General features: G+C 35.0%; 2 protein-coding genes across 3 annotated transcripts; one reads left to right on the plus strand and one right to left on the minus strand.

Moving 5' to 3' along the window:
- Positions 1–6,373: 6,373 nt before the first annotated feature.
- LOC137811745 (uncharacterized) lies at positions 6,374–7,430 on the plus strand. Its single transcript, XM_068613577.2, has 2 exons — positions 6,374–6,492; positions 6,580–7,430. The coding sequence occupies exons 1-2, from the start codon at positions 6,454–6,456 to the stop codon at positions 7,150–7,152; spliced, it is 612 nt and encodes a 203-aa protein (XP_068469678.1). The 5' UTR covers positions 6,374–6,453; the 3' UTR covers positions 7,153–7,430.
- Positions 7,431–7,898: 468 nt separating this feature from the next.
- FLS2 (Leucine-rich receptor-like protein kinase family protein) lies at positions 7,899–12,950 on the minus strand. Of its 2 annotated transcripts, XM_090298683.1 has the most exons (3): positions 12,212–12,547; positions 9,361–12,108; positions 7,899–8,513 (listed from the first exon to the last, which is right to left on the minus strand). In XM_090298683.1, the coding sequence occupies exons 2-3, from the start codon at positions 11,504–11,506 to the stop codon at positions 8,167–8,169; spliced, it is 2,493 nt and encodes an 830-aa protein (XP_090154809.1). In that variant the 5' UTR covers positions 11,507–12,108; positions 12,212–12,547; the 3' UTR covers positions 7,899–8,166. The 2 variants fall into 2 exon arrangements, with proteins under 2 accessions (XP_090154809.1, XP_068469677.1); XM_068613576.2 differs by having other exon boundaries at positions 9,361–12,950.
- Between the last annotated feature and the right edge of the window lie 459 nt (positions 12,951–13,409).

Below are 13,409 nucleotides of genomic sequence, written 5' to 3' on the forward strand. Positions count from 1 at the left end.
CTTCCTGAAAGTGAAAGAGTGGGAGACAAAGTAACGATTAAATGGTTATTTTTTTTTGTTTTTACCAATCGGGGTCCGTTTAAAAAAAATTACAAATTTAGACCAGTCGTGCCAATTCGGCACGACTTCATATGCAGAAGTCGTCCCAATTAGGCACGACTTTTGTCATGTCATACTAAAGTCGTGCCAACTTGGCACGACTTCTGTCCTGTCATACTGAAGTCGTGCCAACTTGGCACGACTTCTGCCTTGTCATACTGAAGTCGTGCCAAGTTGACACGACTTCTGCCCTGTCACTTCATTCTCCACACCATCAGATTCCTTACACGTATAATTTTTTACCTTCTCCTTCAGGTACTTTTTCCACTCCACCAATTATATTTGGAACTTCGGCATTCACCCCTCTTTCTACATATAATCCAACATCATCCATGCACTATCGATCCACAATGCCCTCACCAGCATCTCATAATGAAGCCAATGACAACGATGATGAACATGTCGTTGATGATCCTCTTCCACGAAGACCTCGATGACAAATACGAAGACCACATTGTGTCATGTCTTCCCATAAATAATTTACTTCTAGTTCAACTTTATAGTTTTATTTTATATCTTGTAATGAATCTTACTAATTTGTTTAGTTCTAATTAATCTCTTCTCATCATTACGTGTTCTCTGTAAAATCATTACTTCTCAAGCTATTTATTTTGCAACTTCACAACAATAATTCTCTATTTATTTTCCAAATACAATAAATTTTTATTTATGTATTTATTTCCAAATTCAATAACAATTTTCTTCATTTTTTAATTAATCAAATAATCAAGTTATTGTATTACATTACCGTCAAACATGATTCATACACGATTATCTAATTTTTTGTTCCTTAAAACTAACACTCTTAGAAAATTATGTATCAAAATAATTTTTAACATTACATAACTTTCTACCCAATATATAAACAATAAAATTAAAAAAAAAATTATGATGTGGCATAAGTCGTGCCAAGTTGGCACACTTCAATATGACGGGGGCAGAAGTCGTGCCAAGTTGGCACGACTTCAGTATGACAAGGTTGAAGTCGTGCCAAGTTGACACGACTTTAGTATGACATGGCAGAAGTCGTGCCTAATTGGGACGACTTCTGCATATGAAGTCGTACTGAATTGGCACGACTTGCCTAAATTTGTAATTTTTTTTAAACGAACCCCATTTTGGTAAGAACAAAAAAAAATAACCCCATCATGGTCAAAAAACCGATTAAATATCTAGTTTAGTTTGAGGAGGTTGGCTTTTGTGTATTGGATAACCTTTTGCTTATAGTTTTTTTTAGTTTCTCCTTATTTCTTATAAGATTATGATTGCACTGCAATTTTAGAAATGAATGTCTAGATACACGGATGAAGAAAAAACAAATCTTTTGAAAATTAAGAGAAATAGTCACCATAATTTTATTAAAAAAAATTAAGAAAAAATCTTTAAAAAGTCGAGTAATTGAAAACGTTTAACCTTCATCTCTTTTCTACTCAAGGTTATCAAACTCGTGCAAAGTCCATAAATTCGATTAGTAAATCCAAGTAGATTAATAAGAGTCTATTTTATATAAAATATTAATAAAAAAATATTCATGATACCAATTTCACAATATTAAAATTAATAAATTTATTTATACAATAATCAAATATTTCACTTTTTTTTCATTCCCTAAAATATCAGTTCCATCCAATATTTGATTTATTTTTCCTAGTAGTTTTTCTTCTAGGTGGTGGTGTGGAACTGAGGAAGATGCACTACCATTACCATAATTTAAACCAGATGTTACGAGTTGAATTTGTCGAAACATAACCATAAAAAACAATTTATCTCAATCTTATTTCAGTCACTTCAAATAAAAAAAATCAACTCAAAATAGAATATAACTTTTAAAAGAAATCAACCCAAATATTCCATTTTCAATTTCAAATTCACCCAACCCAACCAATCCCCAATCACGAAACCCACAACCCCAATCGTAAAAACCCACAACCCCAATCATGAAAACCATAACCTAACCCTCGTGAAATCAAACTTACAAACCACATGCTACATGAAAATGAAGGTAGAATGCGACAATGGCGACGACAACAGCAAAGCGAAAGCGACGAGAGGGAAGGCGAAGCAATGCGATGTGCGATGACAAGGCACAACCAGACAACGATGAGACAACGGTGAGGTGACGACGATGAACCCAAGTGAAACGTGAATGCAGCAAGTTCAATTCAAGTTGGAACGAACCCTAAAAATCTTGACACTAATTAGCAAAAGTGGGTCGTTTTGGGCATTTCTTCATAACTCGTTCACTCGGTCTCCAACTTGCGAGTTTGCACTGAGTTCACTGAGTTTGACTGATGACTTTCTACGACAAGTGCACCGCGTTGTCAGAAGTAATAATTTTTCCCTAAGGACAAATATCCATCCCACCAGGAACAGTGAATTATCAAGTACAATAATCGCTAAATATAAAACATAACAATAAAAAAGTGTGTTGAAAGTGGTTGTGTTGGCAATGATCAATAAGAAAACAGACAAAAAATTGGTTGCTACAAGTTGGAAAAATAAGGATTAAGTTTCATCTCTCTCACTCTTTCGTATTTTGATTAACATGTTAACATTATGTTTTTTTTATTGAAATTGATGCCCGTATAAAAGTCATTTATATCGATTCCTCACATATAAAATTCTTAAGAATATTTGCTAAATATCGATCTCTCGCATATTTATAAGAACAACTTAGAATCAAGCTCAGACGTTAATAACAATTAACATTTTATGTCTATTCCTAGGACTCAAATATGTTAAGTATTGTTGTTTAGGTAAGAACCCTAAAAATACTTTCCAGACAAATTTAAGATTCTCAAACATATCACAAATATTTAGAAGCGAAACAACAATACCAATAATCAATCAAGAACAAAATGTTATATCATAATTAAATATCACCTCAATACATAAGTGTTTGAACAGATTACTCCCAATCCCAAATGGTAGACTTAGCTACGCATATTCCTAGCTCCTTCCATTCTCCCAATTGGTTACAATTCACTCAATGGTGTTTTCCTCTCAATCTGGCACATTAGGGTTGTGCCTCTAGCCCCCTATTTTGTTAGAATATATGGCCTTAAACGAGAGGGGGGTGAATTGTTTAAGAGAGATTTTCACAATCTTTGAAGGTATAATGAAAATCAATGCTGAAATACAGAGAAAGAAATCAAAGAAACAAATAACCAAAACTGTTTCAAGATGATATCAGAAAAACAATCGGTTGTTTTTATCAGCAGTTTATAAAAACAACTTAAAAACAGAATTTAAAGAGTTAAGGGTAAGAGATAAGCACGCAAGCAATTTATACTAGTTCACTCTTACACCAAGAGCTACATCCAGTCCCCAGAAACCACTGGGTATTCCACTATGCAATCAAAACCAGATTACAAACACCACACACCAAAGTAGTGACCTTGAACCCCTCAAGAAACACACTACCTTTGGCAAACCACACCAAGAGTGTTGATCTTGAACCCCTCAAGAACACACAACACTCCTTGGCAACACAACTACAGAAATACAGTAATCAAGGAAGAAGGGAATAGAATACACCTAGGTATTACAAAGCTTAAAGTTAAGAATTACAACCCAATCCTATTCCACACACTTAAGAATGATCCAAAACTCTTTCAAATCTTGGAAAAACTGTTTTGATAAACTCTTTCTGTTACTCCAAGATTAGGAGCATAAAACCACCTTTATATAGATCCACCAAGTGGTCAAAAGCATTTAATAAAGGAGTCAAGTTAGTTAGGATCATTTAAAACATATTAAAACCGCTTAACAGAATTCTGTTAAGGTTTTCAGGAAAACAATTGGTTGTTTTGTCGAAACAATCGATTGTTTTGGTTTGACAGCAAAGTCAACCAAGTTTTTCAAAAATAGCTAAGGTAAAACAACCTGTTGTTAGGTAAAACAAACTGTTGAATTTTTGACAGCTTTTTAGAAAACACATCTTTTCAAAAGGTTAAAGATTCAAATGAACTTGGATCATCTTAAGAAGTGAATTAATAAGTTTCAAACAACTAGACAACACACACACACCCAACAGCAAGGTCTTCAAGCTTTCCTCTTGGATTTGGAGACATCAAAGCATCTTGTTCAACAATAATTTGCTAGGGTTAGGCAACTTCTTGTGTTGTGCTTTGGGCTTGTTCATAAAAACATAAAATTAGCCAATTAATTTGACGCATTCTCACTGCTGAGTTGGACTTTTTTCTCTGTTTTGTGCATTCTGGGCCTTCCAACTTTCTCCTTTTAACATATATTATTCTTCTTTAGTCCAAATCTCCGTTCTTCCCTAGAAACCTGCAATTAACACCAAATTTGGGAATAAAATGCTCTTATTCAATTAAAGATCATAACAAATGTAAAAAGGTATAAATTCATAAATTATGGATTATTTTATATGTAAATTAGCAATTAATACTCATAACTGCCTATATTTTAATATGAAACATTACAAAAATTAGGCACTTATCATTGACTGAGTCTAGTCTAGGTTTACTCAAAAAATGAGTCTACTCACGAGTTCACTCGTGACCCATCAATAAACTTTTAAAATTCGTAAGGGTTCACGAGTTAATCCTAGAGTTTGATAACCTTGCTCCTACCTCTATAAGAACTAGGAGTTTTAGTAGTTTTAGTAATCAATGTTGTAGTCTTACAAACATTGATCACTCACGCCTCAAGAAATCAACCTTGTTTGTGTTTTCAAATTTTATTTACTACATAGTAAGGACTTATTGTTGACAATACAAACAACAACAACCACTCTACACCGGAGACGTCAAACGTGGTTTCCACAACTCAGACCATTTTTTTGAAACCATTTTTGGAGGTCTCAAATATTGAAGTCTTCATCGGTCAAAATTTCTGACCTTAGCAAGAACACGTGTCTACCCCGATTCCAACACTCCTACGAAACAAAGTAATGATTGGAACCATGCAAATAAGGTATGTTGTCACACCTTACTTAGTGCATTATCTAACAATTTGTTTGATGTATACTGCTCTTACAAGGAAGCAAAAGGTATTTATGATTCTCTTATTCTCAAATACACTGTTAAAAACTTCGTTAGACAAAAGTTCGTGATCAGAAACTACTATCGCTGGGAGATGATTGATGACTATTTTATGGCAAGTGTACAATGTCATAAGTAATAAATTTGTCCCTAAGGACGGATATCGAACCCACAAAGAACAATTTCAAGTATAATTTTCATTAAATAGAAAATAATGTTTAAAAGTTTGTTGGAAGTTTGTTGTGTATGAGATTGCAAGAATGTAAATAAAGCAAAATAAAGAGTTGTTTGATTCAATTGAGATTAAGGTTCATCCTTCTCACTCTTCTTATGTATTTTGAAAATCACATAATATTCTATCTTTCTTTGATTGATATTGATGTCCATATAAAATTCATTTGTATCGATTTCTGGCATATAAAATTATTAAGATAGTCTCTTAAATTATATTCTTCACATATTTATAAAAAATCTTAATTTGTTTGGGTGAGTTGAACGAGAAAAAGCCCAACTTATCAACTCCCCAAACCTAAAATCTTGTTTGTCCTCAAGCAAAGTAAATAAATATAAATAAATCATATTTGAATTTAAATATCAAAACAACTTTATTCACCAAACAACAGATTAAATTAGAAATTTAAGTTGCTTCCAACTTCAAATACAACAAAATATAGATACAATCAATTTTTAAGATCAAACTAAAACAATAAAATGACAATTAATCAAGAAATTTCTTTTCATACACTCATATATAAGTATTTCTCTCTATTTTCTTGTAAAAAAATATGATATAATTATTTCTTAATGCTGAGAGGAGACTAGTTGATTATAAATTAGTAAACTAAACTAAAATCTTAAATAATAGTTACTTTAATAAAGTCTAAAGAGCGAAACGTTTTATAAGTTAAATAAATATTAAACATTTTTCAAATTATGGTAAACTAATATAAACAATTGTTTTTCAAAACCTTATATAATTTTACGAGAGTATAATTGACTAAGATTGTAAAAATTTCCTAAAACATTTTAAAAACTCAATTCAAACTTTTCTTTTACAAATAAATTTTTTATGTAGGTGCTTTAAATTCATATTAAATTATTTCAAATACACGATTTTAGATAATTATATGTTTACTTTTCCTTTTAAAAAAATAATTCTGAATTCAAAATTATATTTGAACTGAATTAACTTTAGCACGTGTTAGATAAAAATTTGCTTTCAAAATACAGCTTAAGAAAATAATATTATATAACTTCAAAATCAATTTGAATGTATACGAGGATGCAATGACAAATATCACAATACATTGCTGCGTGTCAACAAAATTCGACCATTCTCACCATCATGTCATCGCATTTCAATTTCTTCTCCTCACTAAAACAGGTACGTATGCGTAATTGTAATTTCAATATCGTAACATGTTTTTAATGAATTTTGAATTTTGAATTCTGAAGTTTGATGCTTGTTCAGGTTGAAAAGAGGTTAATATTAGACCAAACACCACCACCCATTGAATCTCAGATACAAGAAAGCACTTTGGGCTCTCCCATCTTCCTCCAATCTAATTGTACCCAGAACTCTCCCTCCCAATACAGCAGTGAACCTCCTCAAGCATTCCTCTCCATTTCCCAAGAATTTCCAGCAACCCATCAGAACCCTTCTCAAACAGATCATGCCACTCCTGTAAATGAACCTGAAGATGATGATGACATTGAGCAGTTAATGCAGCTTTTGGGATTATCAGAGGAACACGAACAAAGGGATAATAGTTTTGATGATTGTGGTTCTTGTCACTGTGAAGGTGGATTTTATGCAAAAGTTGTTGGTGTGGAAGGGCCAAAATGTAGGAAAGAGGTGCTGAGGTTAGATGGGTGGATCAAGCACTTTCTGAATGGTGGTGGGGAAGAGAAGCTAGAGCCCTTGAGATTGGCACACCTGCTTTTAGGGAAAGCTGCTTTTGTTTCTGATGGTGGTGCTTATAGGGAATTGGACTTCCCTTCAACCATTCAAGAATTTCTTCATACTGATCCTTCCAGTAATTGAGGCAACCCCCATTTTCTTATTACTCTTTAGCTTTGTTGTTTACTTTATGATATTCTTCTTTCTAATTGTTATATGCAAAATGCAACTCTCTAGAAGCTTCAGAGCCTTTATGACTAATACAAAACTTGGAAGATTCTTTCACCATGTCCCTTGGAATATTGGGCTATTAACTCCCAAGTAGCTTGTTATTTTTCATTTCACATCAACTTCATTCTCCGTTTATTAGGAGAGGAAATTTCACTGTGTACTGTGAATGAGAAGAGAGTAGGGGATAATGCAAGTGTTGGATGAGTAAAACGAATTAGGTCTTGTTTAGATAAACTTCTTAATTAGCACTTGTAGAAAAAGAAAATAAAGTAGATCTAACTTCTTTTATAAGTTAAATCAGCTCATACACACCAGCTTTTGAAAAAATTAGACGAGAGAGCTTTTATAAAAATTGAAGTGTATAAGTGTATTTTGAGTGGAAGAAACGTAATTAATTTTACTTTATTATTTTCTTTTCTTAAAAGTACTTTTGGAGAAGTTTATCTAAAGAGAACCTAAATGATACTTTAGGAAAAGTGGGCTAGCTAAAGTAGATAGAGTAACTTTTTGCTTAGTTTTGTCTGTTCGTCTTATTTCTTGTAAGATTATGATTATACAGTGTACTCGGTAATTTTTCTGGTAGAATTGTGAAATTTTTTAATGATTATGCAAGTTACATTTGCATCTAAAGCAAAGGTGTTGGAAGGGAGTGAAAAAGAAAAAAAAAGCATGCAACAATGGACAATAGATGTTATATTACACATCTGTGAAGGACGGCTGATAATTTCCATACATTTACAAGTCCCTGCAAATTTGCTATCTAATAAAAAATACTGCATGAGTTTCACCATAACTGGCAAACTAACATGGGTACAATAAGGCTTTGCTGTGTTGAAGGCAACAGTAATGTGGTAATTTGGAATCATTTAATTTTTCTTCTTTAGGAAAAGCTGCTCCAAGAATTGGTTGGTTGGTGGTGTTTATCATTTAACAAGACAGTGTTGTTTGAAGCTTCACAAGGGCAGATAACACCTCATTCGTATTGGGTCTCTGTTCAGGATCAGGTATGGTGCAGCATAGAGATAGCTTAAAGAGCTCTGCCAACACTTCATCATTGTCTTTTGTAACATTCCAGGTCAACAAAGGATCCACAATATTGACAAGTTGTTCTATTCCATTTGCAAGGGCTTTTGCCACTAATTCACGCAAAGTGATTGGTAAACCATTCTCTTCCGAGAGTCCTGTCGGCCTTCTTTTTGTTAGGAACTCCATTACTATGATACCAAAGCTGAACACATCTGCTTTAGTGGTCACTTTCCTCGTGTAGGCAAATTCTGAGAATTACACACCAGAAATATCTTGTTTAGAGTATGAAATTCTTAAAAGCTTTTTGTGTACGAAGTTAATAAGCTAAGAGGATTGGAAACAAATAAAAATTATATTTGGTATATTAAATAAAACTAAGGTGTGCATTATAGGTAAATTAGCAATCTGTTTGGCACAAAGGGGAAATATATTATATCTAAAGGCGATAGGGTACTCCATGCTTATATGAATCTGATAGAAAATGCTTCTGCCTATCCCTAACACACAAGTCAGTTAGTTAGGCTTACCAGTAGCAAGTTGGAAACGTTGAGATGATAGTTATGCTTAATATGGTAATGCAGTCAAAATAACTCTACTTCATGGTTTGTGCAATCAGTTAATGCTGATCCATGGTGAATTTTAACCACTATCTTTTCTCTTAGTACATTGAAGAGGTAACATGTCTATTCAACCAAAAGAAGGGATGCTGGCTACTAATATAGCATCTAAGAGCCTTGGGGTGGGGGGGGCGAGAGGTTTGAGACCTGTAGCATGGACTATTTATTTTCAAGCAACAAAATAAGAATTTATGTAATTATGTCAGTCTTGATGATGCTACCTTTTCTTAATAGAACATTCAAATTTGGCCTCACATGGATAGAATAAAAACAGCAAATAGACACTAGTTCAAGCCTTGAGCTCTTTATTATGTTTCTTCTGCTGATTATGGCAATATAAGGTGCAGCAGGATTTACTCTACAGATCTAACAAGAACTAAATATTCATTGGAATTGCAAGTCTGCCATGAAAATAACTGTGATGAAAACATATTGTACATTGAAGATAAGAGATTAGCAAAGTAGGAAAGGCTTTTACCTGGAGCCATGTAGCCAACTGTGCCTTGCACAGCTGCTGATGACGAAAGGGTACTACCTTCTTGTAGATGAAAACCAAGAATTCGAGCTGTCCCAAAGTCACTGACATGAGCTTCCCACTCTTTATCTAAAAGAACGTTAGAAGGCTTTAAATCACAGTGCACAATGGGAATATGATAACCCGAGTGCAAATAATCCAATGCTTTAGCAATAGATATGAAGACTTGGACTCTTTCAGATAATGTCCACCTAGAGATCACAGGATGATCTACCCCGTTGCCATGTATGATGCTATCCAAATTTCCATTTTCCATATACTCCAGAACCAAAGCCTTCATTTTCCCGCTCTGCCAGGCATATCCAAGTATCTTGATCAAATTCCTATGTCTCAACTGGCTCAAGGTGTTGGCTTCTTTCTTGAAGATCTTGTCAGTATTGGCAGAGAATTGTTGCAAATTCAACCTTTTTATGGCAACAACCTGGCCATCTTCCATTTGGCCCTTGTAAACTGTGCTCAAACTGCTAGCACCAATGATGCTGTCCGCACTGAAAAATCTAGTGGCATTCTCCAATTCCTTTGGACTGAACCTTTTAAGTGCCAATGCTGAGTTGTAGTCTGGTCCATGATTTACACTGATATCTCTCTCTTTAGAATTACAGAGTTTAGTACCGCGACTGAGAATTAGAATCACTAGCACTAGAAGTATAGCTAGAGATCCAAGTGAAGCAATAATAGATATGCCCTTCTTGGAAAGTGAATGTTTTATCTTCCTGCATGGCGGTAGGAATTTAGCTCCACAAAGATCCTGGTTTCCCATCACACTAGATGCATTGATGTGTGCAAATACTCCTGTCTTAGGAACAGGACCTTCTAGTTGATTGAAGGAAAGGTTGAGATGCACCAAGTTGGAAAGGTTGGCAAAGCCCTCAGGAATAATTCCTTTCAAGTCATTCAGAGAAAGATCTACGGAACTAAGATGATCAAGTTCTGCCAGTACTTCAGGGATTCCACCATCTAAATGGTTCCTTGAGAGGTTTAAGCTTTCAAGCAAGTCCATGTGACCAAATGCTTCTGCGGGAATAGGACCTGAAATACTGTTTCCTGAAAAATCAAGATTAAACAGATTTCTGCACCCAGAAAGTGTTCTGGGAATGGAACCCGAAAGATTATTGTTTGAAATGTCAATAGCCTGTATCATTTCCAACATGCTCAACTCAGTTGAAATATTTCCGACCAAGTGGTTGTAAGAAAGGTTGAGATACATCTGCATGCTTTTTAAGTTTGCAATGACATCTCCAGGAATTGATCCTATGAGCTGGTTGTGAGAGAGATCCAAAACTAAAAGTTGATTTAGCTTCCCCATGCTTCTTGGAATGGACCCATTAAGTTTGTTGCCATGAAGGTCTAAGTAGGAAAGCATCTCAAGCTTTGAGAGAGTATCAGGTATTTGACCAACCAAGTTGTTTTGATGCAGGAAAAGTTCGGTTAGTCCTTTTAATTCGGAGAGCTTATCAGGTATTGTACCTTCTAACACATTGGCATGAAGAGTGAGCCCCTGTAGGCGAGAAAGTTTGGACAGTTCTGGAGGAATTTGACCTGAAAACTTATTTTCAGAGAGGGATAGAGTAATGAGTTGATTCAAGTTTCCGATCTCTGGTGGAATTGGTCCTGTGAAAGAATTTACATTCAACTGTAGGCGTTGAAGTTTAGACAGGTTTTGAATACCTGATTTTATCAATCCACTGAAGTTATTTATTGCCAAACTGAGAGTGCTAAGATTTGAGCAGTTGTAGAGGTCATCTGGGATTTCCCCAGTCATTTTGTTGGACGCAAGAGACAGGAAAGTAAGATTTGGTGACCTGGAAAAACCCTGAGGAATTTTCCCACTTAAAGCATTAAAAGACAAACTTACATTTACCAGTCCAGTACAATTGGTAATGCTAGGGGGAATGGATCCATGAAAGTGGTTGTCGTTCAAAACAAGAAACTGCAAATTATGAAGCACACCCAAGTTTGAAGGAAGTTCACCTGAGAGGAGATTCTGGCTCATTGACAGGTATGTCAAGTTTGTCAAGTTTGTTATTGATGAAGGGATCTCCCCAGTTAACTTGTTTAAATGCAGGGTTAGAACTTGCAAGGAGTTCATATATCCAATCTCAGAAGATATTGTTCCCTCTAAGTTATTCTGTGAGAGGCCTAGATTTGTTAATGATTTCAACTGGAATATGGCTGAAGGGATGGTGGAATTCAAGTTATTCTTGTGTAACTTCAATTTCTTCAACTGGACTAAATTTCCTAGCTCAGGAGGAATACTTCCAATAAGCTGATTGTCGGATAACTCAAGGCCTGAAAGATTGCTACACTTACCAAGTTCAAAAGGAATTTTTCCACTCAAGGAATTTTCAAACAATTCAAGGTATTCTAATTTTGTCAGGTTTCCAATCTCTCTAGGTATTACACCTGATAACTTGTTTTCGCTAAAATCAAGAGCTCGCAAAGCTCCTAACTGACCTACGGAAAGGGGTATAGATCCTACTAAATTATTTCCATAACCTATAATCTGTACAAGGTTAACTAGATTCCCTATGTTTGATGGAATTTTGCCAGTAAGGTTGTTGAAATTAAAAGCAATACCCAACAAAGAAGTGCAGTTGAAAATGCTGTCAGGGAGGCTTCCATTCAAGAAGTTGTTACCTAAATCCAAATACTGCAGGCTTTTAAGGCTACCTAATTGTGGAGGGATAGGACCTGAGAGAGAATTGTTATAAAGAATGAGTTGTGTAAGTTGAGTATTAAGACTGAGCTGAGCAGGAATGTAGCCAGTGAATGAGTTTGAAGTTATATCAAAAACCTGAAGGCCTGAAATGTTCCCAAGGAAAGGTGAAATCTTCCCTTGCAGTTGAAGACCAACCAGAGAAATAGAAATGACTTGATTTGAAGATGGGTCACATGCAATGCCAGACCAGTTGCAGTGGTTGTGAGTGTCTACCCAGTCTGCTAGAGCCCCACTTGGGTCATCAGTGATGGAGTTCTTGAAAGCTTTCAAGGCTTCAATTTCAACATCCAAGCTTGCTTCAGCATGGGAAACTATGGATACAATGGAAAGGACAACGACTGTAGTCAAACTAATCTTTAGGGACAGCATCATTGTGGAATATTGTAGAAAATTCAACTGCAGTTTGCTGATACTAAAATGGAAGTGAGTGAAGCCTTTATATAAATAATGTTCATTTTTCATCCACCAATAATTTCAAAAGGCATGGCCTCCCATCTGTGACAGTGTGTTGAATGACATCTAGGCAAGTCAAACCTTTAGCAGGGATTAATGTTACTTGGAACAAAAAAAACGTCATTGTTTGGACGAGGATTGAGCATTTGAAAGTTGACTTACGATGTCATCCCGGTATAACGAATCAGGTCGCATTTTCTACTGATTGAGACACCACAAAGAATACGCCAAGTCAGTACACATGGTAGATACTATTTGGCATGGCTATCCATAGAGCTACAAACCAGAAATAAATAAGTTGTTTTTTAAAACTTAACACTAGGAGAAGCCAGTTTAATAATATGTAGGAATTACAAAAAGTAAACGAATATAATAAAAACTCGAAGTTTTGATTAATTGCAATTGCATTTGGATGAATGCGTGTTGATTTTCCTGACCCTGGGTTGAATATTGGCTAAGCTACTGTCATAGAGTCGTCTGCTTTTGTCCTTTTATAGCGTTTAGCAGAAAGCAGTTTGGCATTGGCCATTAAGAATATGAAAACGTGTTAATTGAGAAGTTGAGCGTGAGTAGTGGAGCAAATATAGTGTGTACTGGGATTTAATATGAAAGAGAGGCCATAACCATAAGAAGCAAAACTGAACATGCATGGATATCATCAAACGCGGTTTGCAGCAAGTTGTGTGTGAAGACACCAAACAACTTGGCTATAGATAATGTCTTAATGCGATGCAAGTTGCACAAATAAAAGCCGAAATGATTGAAAAAATGTAAAGTTGGCACATTGGTTGAGACGTGTGGATTTGAGAAACCTTTACTG

Source organism: Phaseolus vulgaris, chromosome 2 (assembly GCF_051622355.1).
Source record: "Phaseolus vulgaris cultivar YP4 chromosome 2, ASM5162235v1, whole genome shotgun sequence".
Lineage (NCBI taxonomy): Eukaryota > Viridiplantae > Streptophyta > Magnoliopsida > Fabales > Fabaceae > Phaseolus > Phaseolus vulgaris.